The sequence below is a fragment of the Fukomys damarensis genome, unplaced genomic scaffold (genome assembly GCF_012274545.1).
Source record: "Fukomys damarensis isolate Sample0158 unplaced genomic scaffold, DMR_v1.0_HiC HiC_scaffold_8, whole genome shotgun sequence".
NCBI classification, from domain to species: Eukaryota; Metazoa; Chordata; class Mammalia; order Rodentia; family Bathyergidae; genus Fukomys; species Fukomys damarensis.
In genome coordinates, this window is record NW_022900920.1 from 32,442,039 (window position 1) to 32,459,603 (window position 17,565).

The 17,565-nt window shown below is 43.7% G+C and overlaps 1 protein-coding gene and 1 pseudogene across 4 annotated transcripts in view; both read left to right on the forward strand.

Moving 5' to 3' along the window:
* Armh3 (armadillo like helical domain containing 3) overlaps positions 1-17,565 on the forward strand; it is a 164,297-nt gene that overhangs the window by 49,591 nt on the left and 97,141 nt on the right. For all 4 annotated transcript variants that reach the window (XM_010626395.3, XM_010626396.3, XM_010626397.3 and 1 more), the window contains one exon: positions 386-474. In XM_010626395.3, coding sequence (XP_010624697.1) covers positions 386-474 — 89 coding nt within the window. The remainder of the gene's footprint in view (positions 1-385; positions 475-17,565) is intronic.
* On the forward strand, positions 9,540-11,294 carry LOC117285289 (annotated as a pseudogene).

The following is a 17,565-nucleotide window of genomic DNA, read 5'->3' on the forward strand; positions in this document are numbered from 1 at the left end:
TTTTGGTACCAGGGTTCGAACTCAGGTCCTAGCGCTTTCGAGGCAGGCGGTGGAACCACTGAGCTAAATCCCCAGCCCTATATCTAGTGTCTTTAATCACCCTAGCAAACAGACCTGCCTCACTAAAAAAAAGGGTTTCTGAGCTGAGTGTGGTGGCACACACTTGTAATTCCAGCATGTTGGGAGGCTGAGGCAGGAGGTTTGCAAGTTTAAGTCCAGTCTCAGCAGCTTAGTGAGACCCTTTCTCAAAATAAGAAATTAAAAAAGCTGGGAAGGTCTGTAGTGTGCAGGTCCTAAATTTAGTCTCCAGTACTACAATAAATGAATGGTAGCTGTGGTTAATTGCACTGCATTCTTGGTCTTATCCATTTTTCCCTCTTAACAGACGCTGCATTCAGGTGGTACATAAACTGCTTTGCTACCAGAAGAAGTGTCGAGTCCGGCTGCAGTACACATGGCGGGAGCTCTGGTCAGGTAACTTTTCCTTTTGGATTCCTCTTCTTTTCCCGTGACTTTTATGAGTACCTAGGCCTGGCCTCAAGGTGGATCTCCCCCCGCCCCGCGCCCGCCCCCCAAACCTTGGAGCTTGTGTAGGATGCATCTCTTTTCTTGTTTCTCTTCCCTTCTCTTCTTTCTTCCCTCTCTGTTTTTATCTCTGTCTCTCTCTTGTATTTTAGTCCTTTTTTGGCCAGCTCTAGAGACATTTATACCTGTGAGTGATACTCATTCATTCATTTGCAGTATTGGGGATTGAATATCGGACCTTCATCTATCACATATTCTTTCCACATTTTCTCTCCTGTTCCTTCTTTCCTGTTTTCCTTTTCTTTTTGTGTGTGAGCGTGTGTGTGTGCGTGTGCCTATGTGTGTGTGTGTTGGTAGAAACTATCGAATATTTCTTGAGTTCCAGTGATTCTTTGCATAAGACTAAGCTAGGAGGAGTCAGTATAAACTTGGGCTCTTGCTCTGCTCCATTTGGTAGCAGCATATCAACTGTAGAGAAGTTTGTATGTTTCTTCCAGATGAGACTGGAGAGGGGTGTCATAGGTTGAGGGGTGGCCTGGGGTGGAAAGATGGGGGATCCTGTTCTTTGTGTTACATCTGGCATTATTACTGTTTACAGACAGTGCTGATTGTTCCACTCCCCTCGCACATGAGACAAAACAGCAAATTACAGTGTTTACTTCTGTCTTTGTATCCATTGGGTAGCCCAGGGAAATCACCGCCACCCTGCAGGCGGGAAGTGGGTCTTCTCTAGGATACAATTAGTGCTGGCTTGCCACCCCTCTCTTATATGCAACTCAGTGGGCGGCTTTGGAAAAGCGCAGGAGACTTGTTCTCAGAGGCTGCTGCTTGCTGATGGGGCCTGTAGCTTTGCGACCTGATGGAACAGTGGTCTCCTGCTGGCTGCTCTAGAGTGTGGTCCTGCCCTGCTCAGCAGGGGAGGATGAGTTAGTGTCAGAGGCTTTACAAGAGGATGCATTAGTGTCAGAGGCTTTACAAGATTGGGCCAGTAACCCAGCCCCTTCTATGGAATTCATCTCACTTGTTGTGACACGTGGTTTCCTCCGACCCAATTTGGCTTTCTAAATTTAGTGTTCTATAATGAGAAGTAGAGATATTTAATTAATGGATTAGAATGTTTTTGCAGCTATTGCATGGTAGTGAGGGGGGAGTAAGAGAGCCTTGCTAATTGGCAATAGAGGCATTCTGGTATTTTAGGAGAGAAGATTATGATCATGTGAGAGTTTGATGTTGAAGGAATGTCAGAAGAGCTGAAGAGAGATCACAAGAAGTTGAAATAACTAAAGTTAGTAGAATTTTTAAGGTAGCAAAGATTCTTTTTGATATAAAAGGCTCCCATTGTTCCTGTGGATTGTAAATATGACTGTTGGGCTCTAAAAGTCTGGGATTAAAGTGAAAATGCAAAATGATGCCCATCTATGCATTTGGTGAAGCTGTAGAATTCATAACAAATGCAAGTGGTTTATGTCTGTAACTGGGTGAGTTACACTTTGTAGTATTCAGCAGTTGGTAGTAGTTGCTTCTGCCTCCTGCTTCTGGTTCCCTTCTGGTTTTGTTTTCTCTTTTGTTCTGTTGACTGTCCTAACTCTTGTGATCTCTCTGGCTTTTCTCTCATTATCATTGTCCGGTGATCCCATCAGTCTTTTGACATCTGTCCTTCTGTTGCCCTGTCTGTCTCCCCGAGGTCCTGGATACTTCCCATTGTTCTCCGACCTCCATCTTGTATTCCCTGTCACCTGCATGAATTGGCCCTGTTATCATTGTGAACTATCTGTCCTGTCCTTTGTGCTGTTGTTGTCATACATTTTATTTTCATACACGTCATAAACCCCTGAATGCTTTACTGTCTTTTTTTGTTTTTTGGCATTGGTTGGGACCAAACTCAGGGTCTTGCATATGGTAGGCATATGCTCTACCCTACACCAGCGATATCCCCTAGCCCCACTGTTATCATTTTTGCTAAAACAAACAATTATGAGTTAAATGTAATTGTGTGTATGTGTGTGAGTGTGTGTGTGATACTAGAAGTTGATTCCAAGGCCTTTACACTGAACTATTTCTCCAGCCTTTAAAAACTTTAATTTTTAATTTTAATTTTTTAGACAGGGTCTTGCTAAATCACCAACTTTCCCAGGCTGGGTTTCACCTTGAGATCTACTTGTCTCTGCCTCCAAGAGTGCTGGGATTACAGGCCTGTACCACTTGCCTGGCTAAAAATGTCTTTTTCCCCCAACTCAGTATCTTGCCATTCTGGTAGCAGCTTGTGAAGAAGAGCGTTATTTATCCTGTATTGGCCGGTTGACTTTGTCGTGAGGGCTTTGTCGTGTTTAGCTCTGTAATTATGTGCTGCTCCAGACTGACTGGTTAACGTTCAAGATCCCTGACAGGTTGAAGGCAGGGCTCTGACTGTTGTCCCTGAGTCCTGGGTGACTGCTTGTTTCTCAGGCATAGGTACTTACAGTAGAGTTCTCTGCCAGTTGAAGTTGGCTCGTTTTCCCATATGGACTGCTTGAGCCCTTCTGCAGCCCTGGCTCTGTGCGTTTGTACACGGAATGTACAGTGAGATGAAGAGCAGCAGGTGTTCAAGAAACTGCAGAACACAACCCTATAGCCGGGGTGCTGGGGCCCACGAGAATGTACACTACCACGTTCAGTGAACACAAGTCTGGCTATGGTGATCCACCTACTCCTTGGCTGCTGCTACGCCTCACATGTTGGAATGCCCATGTTTTCAGTCTTTCTTTTCCCTATAGAGTTATGGACTTGAGGGAGGCGTGTGAAACTCATTATGGCAAATACATACGCTTATTTGGATATATGCTGGTCCATTCATGTGCTGTAAACCCTAATTGATGTTTATTTATAAATTAGACATGTAGGGTTAGGCTGGACACCTGGGATTCTTGGGAATAAAAAGCAGGTGGCTAGGTTCTGAATGTCTTTTGTCACTGGGCATGATGGGATTTGGTAGCACCTTACTGTGACTACTGATTTTTATCACTGCGCTATTTGAATACAGTTACTCTGTTATTGGGATGGTAGCTAGCAGTTCTGTTAGGGGTGAATCCCTGGTAGTGGTCTGTGGAAAAGGAGGAGGCAGCTGTACTAGTTGGGGGTTTACTCCTCCTTTATATGCTTTTCCTACTATGGCCCTGACCTACCCCCTGTTGGCACCTGTCTACATGAGGCCTGTTAGCATGGTATCTGAGTATGTGTGGAAATATATTGAGACTAATTTCAATTAGAATATGGAAGGGAAGAGGTCCACTTGTCTGTATTATTTTTTTCCCCTTGTTTTTGTTTTTGAGACAGAGTTTCACTATGTAGCTCATGTGCCCTTGAACTCGCTTTGTAGTCCAGGCTGGCCTTGAACTGGCAGTGATCCTTCTAGCTTCAGGCTCCTGAGTGATGGGATTCAGGCGTGTACCACCACCCCTCTCTGTATTATTCTTTTAGCAGTCCGTGTGTGTGTGTGTGTGTGTGTGTGTGTGTGTGTGGTGCTGGTTACTGAACACAGGGCCTTGCAAAAGCTAGGCAAATATTCTGCCACTGAGTCACTCCCCCCTTTTTTTACCTTGTTCTTTTGAGACACAATCTTGATACGTCGTTCAGACTAGCTTTGAACTTAGTAGGTAGCCCAGCCTGGCCTCAAACTTGCAAAGATTTTCTTGCCTCAGCCTCTTAAGGGTTGGGATTATAAGCATGTGCCACCATGCTTGGCCTCAGTCCTTTTTAAAATTTTGTATTTTGAAACCAGGCATGGTGGTGTACGCCTGTAATCCTAGCACTCGGGAGGCTGAGGCAGGAGAATCGCTGTGAGTTCGAGACCAGCCTGGGCTACACAGTGAGTTCCAGGGTAGTCTGAACTACATAGTGAGACCCTGTCTTAAACAAACAAGCAAACAAACAAATAAATAAATAGAATTTTTTATTTTGAAACAGGCTTTTGCTGGCATCATGCCTGCCTTGCAAGTTCAGGGTCCTGAGTTTGATCCCTGGTACCACAAAAACAAACAAACAAAACAGACTTTTGCTGCAGTGCCCAGACTATCCTCAAACTTGTGATCCTCCTGCCTCAGCCTACCAAGCAGGTCGGAATACAGGTGTGCACCACCATGGCTGGTAGGGATTCAAAAAATATTTGAATGAATAAATAAGTTTGTAGAATTTTCCTTAGTAATGAATTAGCCTTTGCCTAAAGCAGTACAGTATTGTGTTTGGGCCTCAAAAAAAAGTAATAGTAATAATAATAATAATACCTAATAAGATGGTTGTTAGTTTCTGATAAGATAACTTTCTTTTTTTTTGAGCCGGGATTGAAATTGAACTTGAGTCCTTGAGCTTGGGAGGCAGGCGCCAGAACCACTGAGCTAAATCCTGGGCCCCTAGATAACTTCCTTTTGATAGGGCCAGCTGTTCAAGTTAGTTTTATTTGAATTGTTGGTCTGAAAGGAAGTCAAAGGTAATTTCTTTCCTTTATCTCTTTCTTCCTTTCTACAGATGCATGGATTGCTTTTGGCCAACTAAGAATGGAAACTTTGGTGGTTTCTAAGCTATTAACCAAAGAATGAGCAGAATGTTGAGAAGCAGCAGTTGTTGGAAGGGGAACTATTTGAACAGAGTGTCACAGGATCAGTTTATTTTACCTCTACTGTAAGGGAAGGCTGAGTGGCATTGGAGAGGCAGCCTGAGTTTAAATAATGTGACTTTCCGCAGTCTGAAAAAAATGTGTCGGTTTAAAGGTAAATTTGTCCTGGCATTTTTATTGGCTGTTCATCTGTAGATCACAGTCCTTTTTACCCTTTCACTCTGACATATCACTGGGTGATGTCATTGCTTTACTTTCAGTTGCTGGGGAAGGCAGTAGAGCTATTGAAGGGTTAAATGACTTGACAAGGATTGTGGAACCAAATACTAAACAGACATGGTTAGGACTTAGAGTTCTTGACTCCTGTGCTCAGATGCAGATCACTAGGCAACATTTGCCTCCCCACAGGAAGAAAGGCCCCAAAAGCCTCCTAGACAATATGTTCAGCTTTGCTGTGCTAAGTAGCATCCAGTGCATTCTTAGCTTTGTGAGAAAGAAAGACATTGTACATGGCCTGACCTTTTAGATACCTGTTGAGAAAAGTGAAAAACCTAGAGAGATCACAGCTTCTTGCACCTAGCTGCCTCGCCCATCATTGGCAGAAGCTTGTGCCTTCATGGTTAAGTACACTTTGAGACAAGGAATTCAGAGCTTTTTTGTTGGAAGCTGTTATACAGTAGGTGTTATATTGGACTGAAATCTTTCTAGAGAAGGCTTTACTTGAACCATAGATTTGTCTGACAATTCTTGTGGAAGTATAGCTTTATCAGTTTGGCAGTCTTTCTTAATTTTGAGAAACTATACTTTGAACTTTCCTTTGTCTGCTTCTTTTAGTTTACTTTTGTAAACGTTTAATTTTGTCATAATTGTAGACTTACACAAAGTTCAAAAAATAGTAAAATAATTAAAATAGTAGGTTTCGTGTACCCTTCACCCAGCTTCCTGTAAAGGTAACATCTTATATAACTATAATATTGCTTCTTTTAGTTTTGAAGAGGGTATCCAGCTGGGAAATAACATAGTAAAATACTAGGGTAGATAGGAAAAGGAATTTTGTCAACAGACTGTTGCTATCTTGTTTGTTTGTTTGCTTGTTTGGTACTGGGGATAGAACTTGGGACCTTAGCTATCTTGTTTTTATTCCTTTTTTTTCTTTTTTTTTGGTGCTGGGGATTGAGCTTGGAACCTTGAGCTTGAGAGGCAGGTGGTGAAACGACTGGGTTAAATTCCAGGCCCCCTTTTTTCTTTTAATAGACTATTTATTTATTTATTAGTGCCAGGGATTGAACTCAGGCCCTGTGCTTGCGAGGCAGGTGGTAGAACCATTGAGCCAAATCCCCAGCCCTCTTGTTTTTAATATTGCTTTTAAATTTTCCTCTCTTATTGCCTAAATTTTCTCTTGATTTGGAGGAGCATGTCATAAGATATATTCTGGGTCCTTGATTAAGAAAGACTGCTTTGAGGACAGTAACTATAGTTCAGTGGTAGAGTGCTTGCATAGCACGTGTGAGGTCCTAGTTCAGTCCCCACTGCCACAAAACAAAAAACATGCTTTACTGTCTGTGTGCAAAAAAGAAAGAGCCCTCTTTCCTTTGGGGGTAATTTCTCTCACTATTAGGCTGTTCTCATATAGGAACATTAGAAAGTATTTTTCTTGTTCTATAATTTAGTTTTGAAAGGTTCTGTACAATGGTATAGAAAACCCAGGGACTGAAATGAATGCCAGAAAGATCTTTTTCCCTTCAAATCTCTACATTTGGCTAAATCCAAAATATATACTATTTTGAATCTTTCATTCCCTTAGAAACTTGGCAGAAGCAAAAGATAATCTCTTAACGGGTTTCGCTTGTAACCAGGAGAAAAAAATACCCCCAGAAAAGTCCCTTAAAGAATGAGAAATCACTCTTTGTTCTTTTCTCTGCACGTGAAGTCACTTCCTATCCAGAGAAATGTCATGGCCCTGCAGCATTTCCTCAAGCTGAAGGGGAGGAGGAGAGAGTAGCCATGCTTTTGTTGCCCTGCTTTTCTCATTCTAAAGGTGTGTATAGTTTAGTTTGATACAGTATCCTTCCCACGATCTCCAGCCATGGGCTGTGGATAATTTTCCTGAGTTTGGCAGAGTTGGTTGTACCTCAGATGTCTGATGTAGATATGGTCTCATTACTAGACTGCTTGCTTGCTTGCTTCCTTTTTTCTTTCCTTCCTTACCTCTTTCTTTCTCTCTCTCTTTTTTTTTTTCATACTGGGAATTGAACTCAGGACCTCGTGCATGCTAGGCAAGTATTCTACCACTAGTTATATCCCCAGGCCATCTACTTGATTTCTCAAAGAGTGATTTTGGTATCACTGAGTTTGACAAAGTTGGAAAGAAGAAGCAGGTGGGATGGGGCTGCAGAAGGCAGCAGTGGCTCCTGCACGTTTTGCTGTGCATGTGCAATCCTGCACAGGGATCCTACATTTCCCACAGTGGAGGATCTGGGAACTTTTGTGAGAAAGAAGAGGGGAGGCGATGACTGGGAAGATGGCTTTGTCCCCAAGCACATGGGGACTGGGAGACAATTGAGAACGTTATTGTCCCTTTTAGCAGATATCCATCAACCAGCAACAGGGAAAATGGAGAGGATGGAACCTGACTTCCATTTTAAGAAGGGAGTTTTTCTATTTTCTGTCTTGTTCAGAGGGCTGTGGAACTTTAGGCTGTGCAGGCCATTGACGTACTGGCTTGTATGCTCTGTTTAATGGGAAGGCTCAGTGCACAACCGTTTTCTCATTTGATTCATTGGCCTTCATGTCAGTGCAGTACTTAGGTTTGAAGCCAGACGGATGCCTGTTTTCTGAAAAGCCACCTAGTATATTTAAAAATTATTCTCCTGACAGTTCTTGGTTCCTAAATCCTTCCTGTACCACTCTGCTGATTGACAGTGAGCCTACTGATTGCTGCCTGTGTCCCTGGGTAATTGGTGATCTCGTCCAGAGATGCTGGAGTTGGCTGGAGTTCACAGTGCCTCTGGGGTTTTGGTGGCATTCCCTTGTTATACTGCTGCTATTTCTAGCCTGTCTTTTGAGTTCCTTGACTTCTCTCCTAAGCAAGTGAGATGCTCAGACTTCTTTTCTATCAGTCACTATGAAACAATACATTTTCCCTAAGGAGCAGATTTTGATTTGAGTTCTATGGCACCTGTCCTAGCTCCATGCCAGGCCATGGAAGAGGGTCTGCTGTCTTATCTTTGCTGTCCCTTTCCCTCTGTCGATTGTAAAAGCTTCTCAGTTCTCTCTGACCTGATTCTTTAGAGACATTTATTTGCTCTCTGCTAGAGGCTTTCTGTCTCCTTCCTGTTTTTAATCTTATTTAAATGTCATTCACTTGGTTTTGTAATTAAGCCTCCTCTCCCTTCTCTCAGGCAGGCATCTGAACTGTCACTTAATTGTGTCTTCCTGTGGTTGACTTGTTCCTTTCTGCACCTGGTTTACTTCAATGTAGGGGACAGGTTTCAGTTCTGGATAAATTCCTGTTTCTATTATTCATTCTACTCCTGCACGACAACACAATTTGCTGCTACCTTCTTCCCTTCCCTCTGAATTCAGAACAGAATTGAGAAACCTCTGGAAAAGTCCTTATTGTAGGGTACATTCACGCAAGGTTCTTTGTAGGATGATAGGAGTCAGTGTTTAAAGTGTCAGGATTTTCAGGTGAATGGCACTGAGTTTTTTCGATTTGTACACTAGTTTGACTGCTTCTGTCTCTGAAAATCTACTCAGGACTTACAGAGCCATGAAGATACAGTCCTGACTCAGCTTCCTAGAGTCTGGACCCTACACCATCCTTTACTCCACCTGCGTTTGTATGCAGAAAGGTCCGAATTCCTACACACTTCATCTTAAACCCATCACTAAGTCTGATGCACATAACTTTCTTGGAGGGGGCCTGGGCTGAAGCTAAGTGTCAGACTGGGAAGTTGCTTCTTGTACAGTCAAGAGACAGCAATTGCAATCAGTTTCCAGTACCTGAAAGAAAGCTCAGAAAGTAAGACTTCAGGGTATCTGGTAGGAAAGAGTTTCCAGTGAAGAAATTCGTGTATGTGGACTTCCTGCTTCCCTACAACTGAAACGTATTTGTAGTATAATACCTCAAGTATTTCACTGTAAAAACGTCTCTATTTTTCTTTCAGTGCAGGGTAAAAGTATTTGCAGCCAGGTATCTGGACCCTTATGTATTAAACGAGGCAACAAAGATTAGGAGTCAAACCTAGAATCCCCAAGGATTTCTAGGGTATTGTTGTATTTAAAGCACTTTTAGTTTTGATGTCCAGTGTGGACTATTATTCTGAAGATTGCCACATTGTTGCCTTGGAGGCATCCCAGGATTCATTTTGAGTTGTATCCTGACCAAGAGTGCACGGCTTGCTATTGATTGAATGTAGTTGGCTCTTTTCCTTTTTCCCATAATAAGGAAGTACCTTGTATGTTTAGCCTGGTGCTCAGAACGGTGCACCATAATGTGTATGTCAGCAATCAGTTATGCTAAAGTTAAGAAAGATTGGGTTGTTTCCTCTTTTCTGGCTGGAATCATGGAGGCTGTCGAAGAGAAGAAAAAGAAGGTTCTGGCTGTGCCAGAAACTCTTTTAAGAGTGAAGACATTTCGCAGAGCTGAAGGTAAAGCACCTGAGAAAGAAGTTTGCCCAAAAAATGCTTTGAAAGGCAAGGAGGAAGCTCATCTATGAAAAAGCCAGGCACTATCATAAGGAGTATAGACAGATGTACAGGACTGAGATTCGAATGGCTAGGATGGCAAAAAAAGCTGGCAACTTCTATGGACCTGCAGATCCCAAATTGGCATTTGTCATCAGGATCAGCATATCAGTGGTGTGAGCCCAATGGTCTGCAAGGTGTTGCAGCTTCTTCGCCTCCTCCAAATCTTCAGTGGTACCTTTGTTAAGCTTAACAAGGTTTCAGTTAACATGCTGAGAATTGTGGAACCATATATCACGTGGGGTACCCAAATTTGAAGTCAGAAAATGAACTAATAAACAAGTGTGGCTATGGCAAAATCAGTAAGAAGCGAATTGCCTTGACCAATAATGGACTGATTGCTCGATCTCTTGGTAAATACGACATAATTTGCATGGAAGATCTCATTCATGAGATCTATACTGTTGGAAAATGCTTCAAAGAGGCAAGTAACTTCCTGAGGCCCTTCAAATTATCTTCTCCACGAGGTGGAATGAAGAAAAAGACCACCCTTTTTGTTGAAGGTGGAAATGCTGGAAATAGGGAAGACCAGATCAACAGGCTTATTAGAAGGATGAACTTGGGTATCTGCCATGATGTTTTTATGATTTGGTCAATTAATAAAAAATATCTGCTTCCCAAAAAAAAGAAAGATTGGGTTGGAATTTTTCTAATGTTTACAGAGAGAAAAACATTGATCTCTTATTTTTTTCTTTTTAAAAAAAATTACAGTAAAATATACATAACATAAAATTTCCAAGCTAAGACTAGTGGCACACACCTATGTAATCTTAGCATTCTGGGAGGCTGAAGCAGTAAGATGGTGAGTTTGAGCTCAACCTAGACAACTCAGAGACATAGCGAGACTGTGTGAAAATAAGATCTAAAAAGGAATGGGAATGTAGCTTTATGTGAAAAGCCCTGGGTTCAGTCCTTAGTACCCGCCCCCACCGATTGTAACTTTTTTGGGGCTGGGGATTTAGCTCAGTGGTTCGGTGGCCTGCCTTGCAAGCACAAGGACCCAAGTTCAATCCCTGGTACCAAAAAAAACCCCAAAAAACAAAAAACTTTTTTTTTTTTTTTTGGACAAGGTATATAGTTCAGGCTGGCTTTGAACTCACTGTATAGTTTAGCCTGTTCTTGAACTCTTGGTGAACCTCTAGGCTCAGCCTCCCAAATGCTGGGATTACAGGTGTGAGCCACCACACCTGGCTCATTGTAACTATTTTTAAGTATATGATTCAGTGGCTTTGAGTACTTTTACATTGTGCAACTATCACCACCTTCTATTTCCAGGATTCTTTCACCTTCCTAAACCGAGCTTCTACCTATTAAACATTAATTTTTCTATTGCCTCCTTTTCCTAGGGCATGGCAATCACCGTTCTACTTACTGTCTCTATGAATTTGATTACTCTAAGTACTTCTCTTTTTTTTCCAGTAAGGGTAGTTGAGCTAAGAGCTTTCACATGAACTACATCCACAGCCTTTAACATTGTTTTATTTTGAATGAGGTCTTGCTGAATTGCTTAGGCTAGGATCCTACTGCCTCAGCATCACTACATCTGGCTTATGAGTGGAACCATGTTTGTCATTTGGTTTATTTCACTTACCCTTCAAGTTTTGTTCATGCTGTAGCATATGTTAGAATTTTTGTCCTTAAAGCTAATAATGATGTATTGCATATAAATACCCATTTTGTTTATCCATTCATTTGTTGATGGACACTTTAGTTTTCTTCCCTTTTTTTGAGACAGGGTCTTGCTGTGTAGCTCAGGCTGGCCTTGAATTCGTAGTGATCCTGCTGCCTCACCCTCCCAAGTGCAGGGATTATAGGTGTGCACCACCATGCCTAGCTAGTTCCTTCCTTTTTTGACTATTGTGAATAATGCTGCTAGAAACACAAATAGACAAAAATACTTGTCTAAGTCCTTGCTAAGTCCTGTCTTTTTGTTGTTGTTATTGTTGTTTTGAGACAGGGTCTCACTATGTAGTTGAGACTGACTCACTATGTAGCCTAGGCTGGTCTCGAACTCACAGTGATCCTTGTGCCTCAGCCTCCCTAGTGCTGGGATTACATATGTGCGCCACCATGCCTGGTAGTCCCCTGTGTTTTGGGTGTATAGGTTAAAGTGTCTCAAGCCACTGAATGAAATCGTGAGACTCTTATAGGAGAGAGATGGACTCTGAGCTTTTTGCTCTTGGCCACTTTGCTGTGTGAGGGCTGATAAAGAGAATTCTGACTACTTATGGGTTTTGAGTAGCACAATAAATACTGGCCCTAGATTACTAGCTCCTCTACCCCGACATGTGTTTTCTCTACTGAAATTTAGATCTTCACAGATCTTAGTAGGAGGAGCTCATCATAGTCCTCCCCAGGGTGCCCTTAATGCTCTTTGGCTCCAACTTGTAACTTACTTAACCTTTCTGAATTTCAATTTCTGCATATATAAAATGGGAACAGTAATTCCTGCCTCATCAGATGACTAAGAGGATTCAGTGAGAAGTGTACTTATGTGCTTTACATAATGTGTAGCACCTAACAGGTGCCTGATAAACATCCCCTTCCTTGACACTTGTGACCGTGGTGTTTTTTCAGTTCAAAGAGTTGAGTACACTAGAGGGGAGGTGACTTCTGCTGGTAAGTGCCTCCTTTTAAGGTACTATGAGAGCTGGTGAGACCCTCTGCTGCCTTTCGGGGATATGGTTTAGGATAAAGAAAAAGACAACTTTGGAGGTACAAGGGGACTGGGAGATCAAGCCTCAGGTTGGGCAAAGACAAAGACTTCTTTATTTAACAAGTGCAGGCAAGTGGGCGGGGTAGTGATGATGCCATGGAATAGTGTGTAGTGGTCAAAGCAGGCTAATAAAAAGAGGAACAAAACATACTCAAGGAATAGGGAACAGTTTAATAGGGAACCTGCTTTTTCCCCAGCAAGACATTTAAGTCTGCTTCATTGTTTCAAGGAGTTGCAGCGTCTTCAACAGATATCATCTCACCCTGAAAGTGTCGTGGTTCTGTGGGTCTTCCTGCCATGATCTGACGGGGAAGCAGTCTTCTGCATACCTCTGGGTTCACATGGCGAGGCACACATTGGTCTCAAAACAGAGACCAGAGCCTGTTTGTGCATAATGGTCCTCAACAGGATTCCAAGTAGAGGGCAGTAGAAAAGAGGAAGATTGGAGATGCTCTGTGTGAGCTGCTGGCACAGTTTTTAACCCTAGTTGTGTCATTTTTTGGGAGGAAATGATGCCTTCATCTGTGATATGTCTGTCTGGCACAAGTGGTTTGGGCAGCCTACTCTTGGGGCTTGTGGGCCCTGGGGCCTATGGGCATTATCTCTTAAGGCTCAGAGAGTCTCATCCACTAACCTTGCCCTCATCCAAGAGGTTATTCTTTATACAAAGCTGTGTGCTATTCATTCTCTGTCTCTGTCTCTGTCTCTCTGAGGACCTTTGCACTGAGCTGTATCCTCAGCTCTTTTTTTTATTTCTTATTTTAAGATGGGTTCTTACTAAATCACTAAGTTACCTAGGCTGGACTTGAATTTCTGATCCTCCTGCTTCAGCCTCCCAGAGTTGTGGGACTACAGACATGTACCACCATGCCCACTGTGCCAGTCCGTTTCCAGGGATGAGCAGCCATGGCCACCCTATGGACCCAGTGGTTTACCTGGTTATTATGGCTTTTATCTAGCTGCCCCCCCAAAAGCTTCATGTGGTCACAGATGGGGCTTTTCAGAGGTGACTGTATCTAGAGTGTGTAATGCTGGGATTAAGGGTGCATGATCACTAAATTGGTCCACTGATTGGTTTACCATAGTTTGGGATGTGGATAATGGGAAGGCCCACCCTGGGTGTGGGTGAAACTGCCCAAGAGGTAAGTAGCCTCGAAGGGATTAAAGGGAGGAGGCTGCAGCTGCTTGCTGTCTTCTTACTGCCATGACTGTTTCCTCTCGGATGCCACTGTGCCATGCCACCTGGCTTTAAAGCCAGCAGACTATGGATTAAAACCTCTAAAAACTATGAGCTAAAATAAACCTTTCCTGGGCTGGGGATTTAGCTCAGTGGTGCCCCTGGCTTTCCAAATTCAAGATCCCAAGTTCGATCCCTGGTACCAAAAAATAAAAAAAATGAATCTTTCCTCCTTGAACTTTGGATGTTGGGTATTTTGTCTCAGCAGTGAAAAAAGTAACTGAGGCTGGTCTTGGACTCCTGTACCATAAGGTCCTTTTTGGGTACCTTTCAGACCAGGAATCAGGCCTTTGGTGAGGAAGAGGCTTGTGTTAGTCGTTTATTCCTGGCTTCCTTTTTAAAACTATTATTTAACAATGAGAAACATGATAATCCAAAGAATTAAAGAGGAAAAAAAAAGTACATCTTGCTTCTTGTATCTTCACAGTGGTTATAACATGTACTACACTTGATAGCAAACTCTTACAGACATATGACTAATTAAAACACCATGTTTAAGCAATCAATGCCTTATCTTTTATAGTTATCTTAACTCTTCTCTGTATGTACTGCTATTTCTGTGACAGTCCTTGGAACAGTATGGCTGGTAATGTGCCCACGTGGCAGCAAAAAGACAAGGGGATCAAGGACAGTTTTCTAAGTGTGTGTGTGTGTGTGGGAGGGGGTGTAGGGTGAGCCAGTGCCAGCCAGCATGGGCTCTGTGCTGTGATGTGCTGGTTGTAGTAGCTTGAGCATCAGTTCTCTGCCATTCATAGAACTGTCCCTGAGCTGAAGGTACTATGTTATGGCTGTTGTCTAAGCCTGGTGCAGAGCTCCATACCATAGCCAGCACTTGGGAGGCTGAGGCAAGAGGTTTGCCATTTGAGCCCAGCCTGGGCTGCGTAGACTCTGTCTCAAAAATAAATTAAAACCAGAAAAAGAGAGAAAGACTCTGTGCCATAATACCTTATGAATAAACCTGGTTAATTGTTATTCATACTGAGTTTTTGGTTTTCGTTTTGCATAAGAAAGAGGATCTTGGCTTCCTGTGAAGTCCATACCAATCCCTGCGCAGTACATAATTTCGAAGGAGGTGGCCCTGAGCGAGCAAGTCAGTAACAGTTTCAGTTGACAGTCATGTGCTTAAAAATAGAGAGAAATACAGAGAGGACACAGACAAAGAAAGAAGGGAAAAGAGATGCCTGAGAGGGGAGAGGTAGAGAAGAAAGGTAATTGTGGACAGGAAGGTAGGAGCTGAATGAGAGGGTCACAGAAATGGTGCCTGCTGAGGTAGGCTACTGAGAGTCTCTGTGTCGTGAGTAGTGATAAAGGGTATTAAACACCTGTACTTTAATGAGCAGGGGAAGGCCAGTAGCAAAAGAGGACCCCAAACAAATAACCTGGAGCAGCCAGCAGTGCACAGAGGTATAAACAAGAGTCTAGAGGGCTGCTGTTGTACGTGCAATCAGCAGGTCTGAGCACATCATTTGTAGTAAGGTGGTTTTGCCCTTTGATGTTCAGCTTGACCTCGCACCTTTATTCATTTCATCTCACCTTAGTGGAATGGAGACCAAGTTGTCCCACTTAGTCACTAGCTAGTTTGGGTTGGGAGTATAGTGAGGAATTTTCCTATACAAAGATGAGGATCTTGGCTTAAACAGCCTCAGATGTTCTTGCCAGCTCTAAAGGTCCGTGCTCAGCCACATCACATCCTTGCAGACTGAGAACACCCCACGTGAGGCTGGGGCAGGAAGGGCGTGTGTATAGCGGTATGTAGGCTGGCACGCAGTGACGCAGTCAGTGCAGGGTCGGGAGATGGTGGAGGAGGGGAGCACTACTGCATGGCTGTCTGGGGCATTCTTTCTCACAGAGGAGTGCTGGTCTTTGAGGTCAGAGGCCTGTTCGTCTTGGCTGCCTGTCAGAATTTCCTCTGGACAATCACTGCTCCAGGTGGCTCTCTTGGGGTAGAAGGTGATAACCTCCCTGAATCATCAGGCCCAGAGCACAGGTCCCTGCAGCACTGTCTCTTTGTGTCACAGTGCTGGATTCGCCTCCTGAATACTGTTGGGCCCTGCTGATATCTGTAGCCACTGGGACAGTTTACCTTGTCCTGTGCCAGAACTGCTCTCTTCCTCCCCTCATGTTTATAACTTTGTCATCCCTGACTCTGAGTTCCAAAGATAAGACTAGTTGTAGTCCTGCTGAGGAACAATAAGTCATTGCTCCCACTTCCTCTCCTCAGGGTTCCTGCCCCTTAATTACCACTTGGCCGCTGTTGAGGCTGCATCTTTGTGCCATGTGTGCTGGAGACAAAAGTCCTGGTTGATTGGATGTGTACAAAAGCTGCTTGTCTCTCTTTCCTTGTTACGTGTTCTGCAGAGTGCTACAAGTGCTATCCATCCCTTTCTCTGGCCTCCTGTGAGTTTATGGAGTCTGATTGTTAGGTGTTTGTCCATTCACAGAGTACTGGGATAGCTCAGTGAGGTATACGTCATTAAAGAAGAATATTGGGGCCGGGATTCAGCATTTTTATGTGGATTCTTAGCTGGCCCTCTTTATAGGCTCTTGTGGAGCTTCCCCCAGTCCAGGCCAACAGGTCACTTGTTAACAGACAGCTGCTGCCCATATCTTTCCGTCATGAAGCCTTGGATAACTTAGTTTGGGGCAAGGGTAAAGAGTTCCTAAGTGGGGATGTTTGCCTTCCTCATCTCTGGTTAGACCTTTTGCTGTTGGAGGGGAGGTTTCAGGCCTTACAAGCAGGATGTCATGCAGCCAGGCTCTTGTGCTTTCCTCACTTGCTGATTCTTCACTGTACTGTGCTGTTGGAGTGGGCGTGAGGGCGTTGTGTGTCAGGCCATGTCTGCAGTCTCACTCCGACTTGCCCTTCCCTGTTGTTCCAAATCAAAGTGCACATCTCTCTGAGAGGAATAGGCTTCACACAAAGCTCAGGCAGTGTGCCGGAATGAGCTTCTTTTCTGGTGTGTTAACTACTTTCCCCATTGCTGGGACGCAATACCTGACACCCACAGTGTAGGGAAAAAGAGGTTTGTTTTGGTGTGTGTTTCAGAAGTTTCAGTTCTTGTGGTCAGTAACATGGTGGAAGGGCCTGCACAGAGGAAGCCACTCATGTCATGGTGAACAGGTCACAGAATGAAGAGAGGAGCCGGGAAGGAAATGCACCTTGATCAGTGTCTTACGAGTAGCGCCCCCCTTCACACCTAGCTGTCACACTGGCATAATCCAGTCACCTTTGTACAGCTCTGCCTTTGTGTGTGTGAGGCTTTGCGGGGACGCAGCTGGCAAGGAAGCAGATGTAGTCTTAGAAAAGGAGAGGCCGGGTTTTTTTTGTTTTCCTTTGTTTCTTCGTTTTTGTCTGGGATGTGTGGAAGTGGGGAGGTTTGAGGCACAGAAGACAGAAGGATCGCATATTGCTTGCGTTAGCTGACCCCCTGCTGTACTGTTTTCCTGTCAAGGCAAGAAGGCACAGGAACACTGATGAGGATGGGTGCAGAAGCAGGACTCAGCCATGGATAGATGTATTAGGTGTGAGCACGAGGCAGCTGAGATGTGTTGTTGTGCTTAATTCTTATTTGCAAAAATCTCTTTGGAGCGGCACTGTTAACCTAGAACCTGGCAGTCACTCTGAGTGAGATTGCTTGGGTTTAGGGCTGGGGATTTGTTTCACAGTTGCACTGCGCCTGCCTCAAAAGTGCAAGGTCCTGTATTCCATCCTGAGAGAGAGAGGGGAGGACAGAGGGGGAGAGAGGGAGA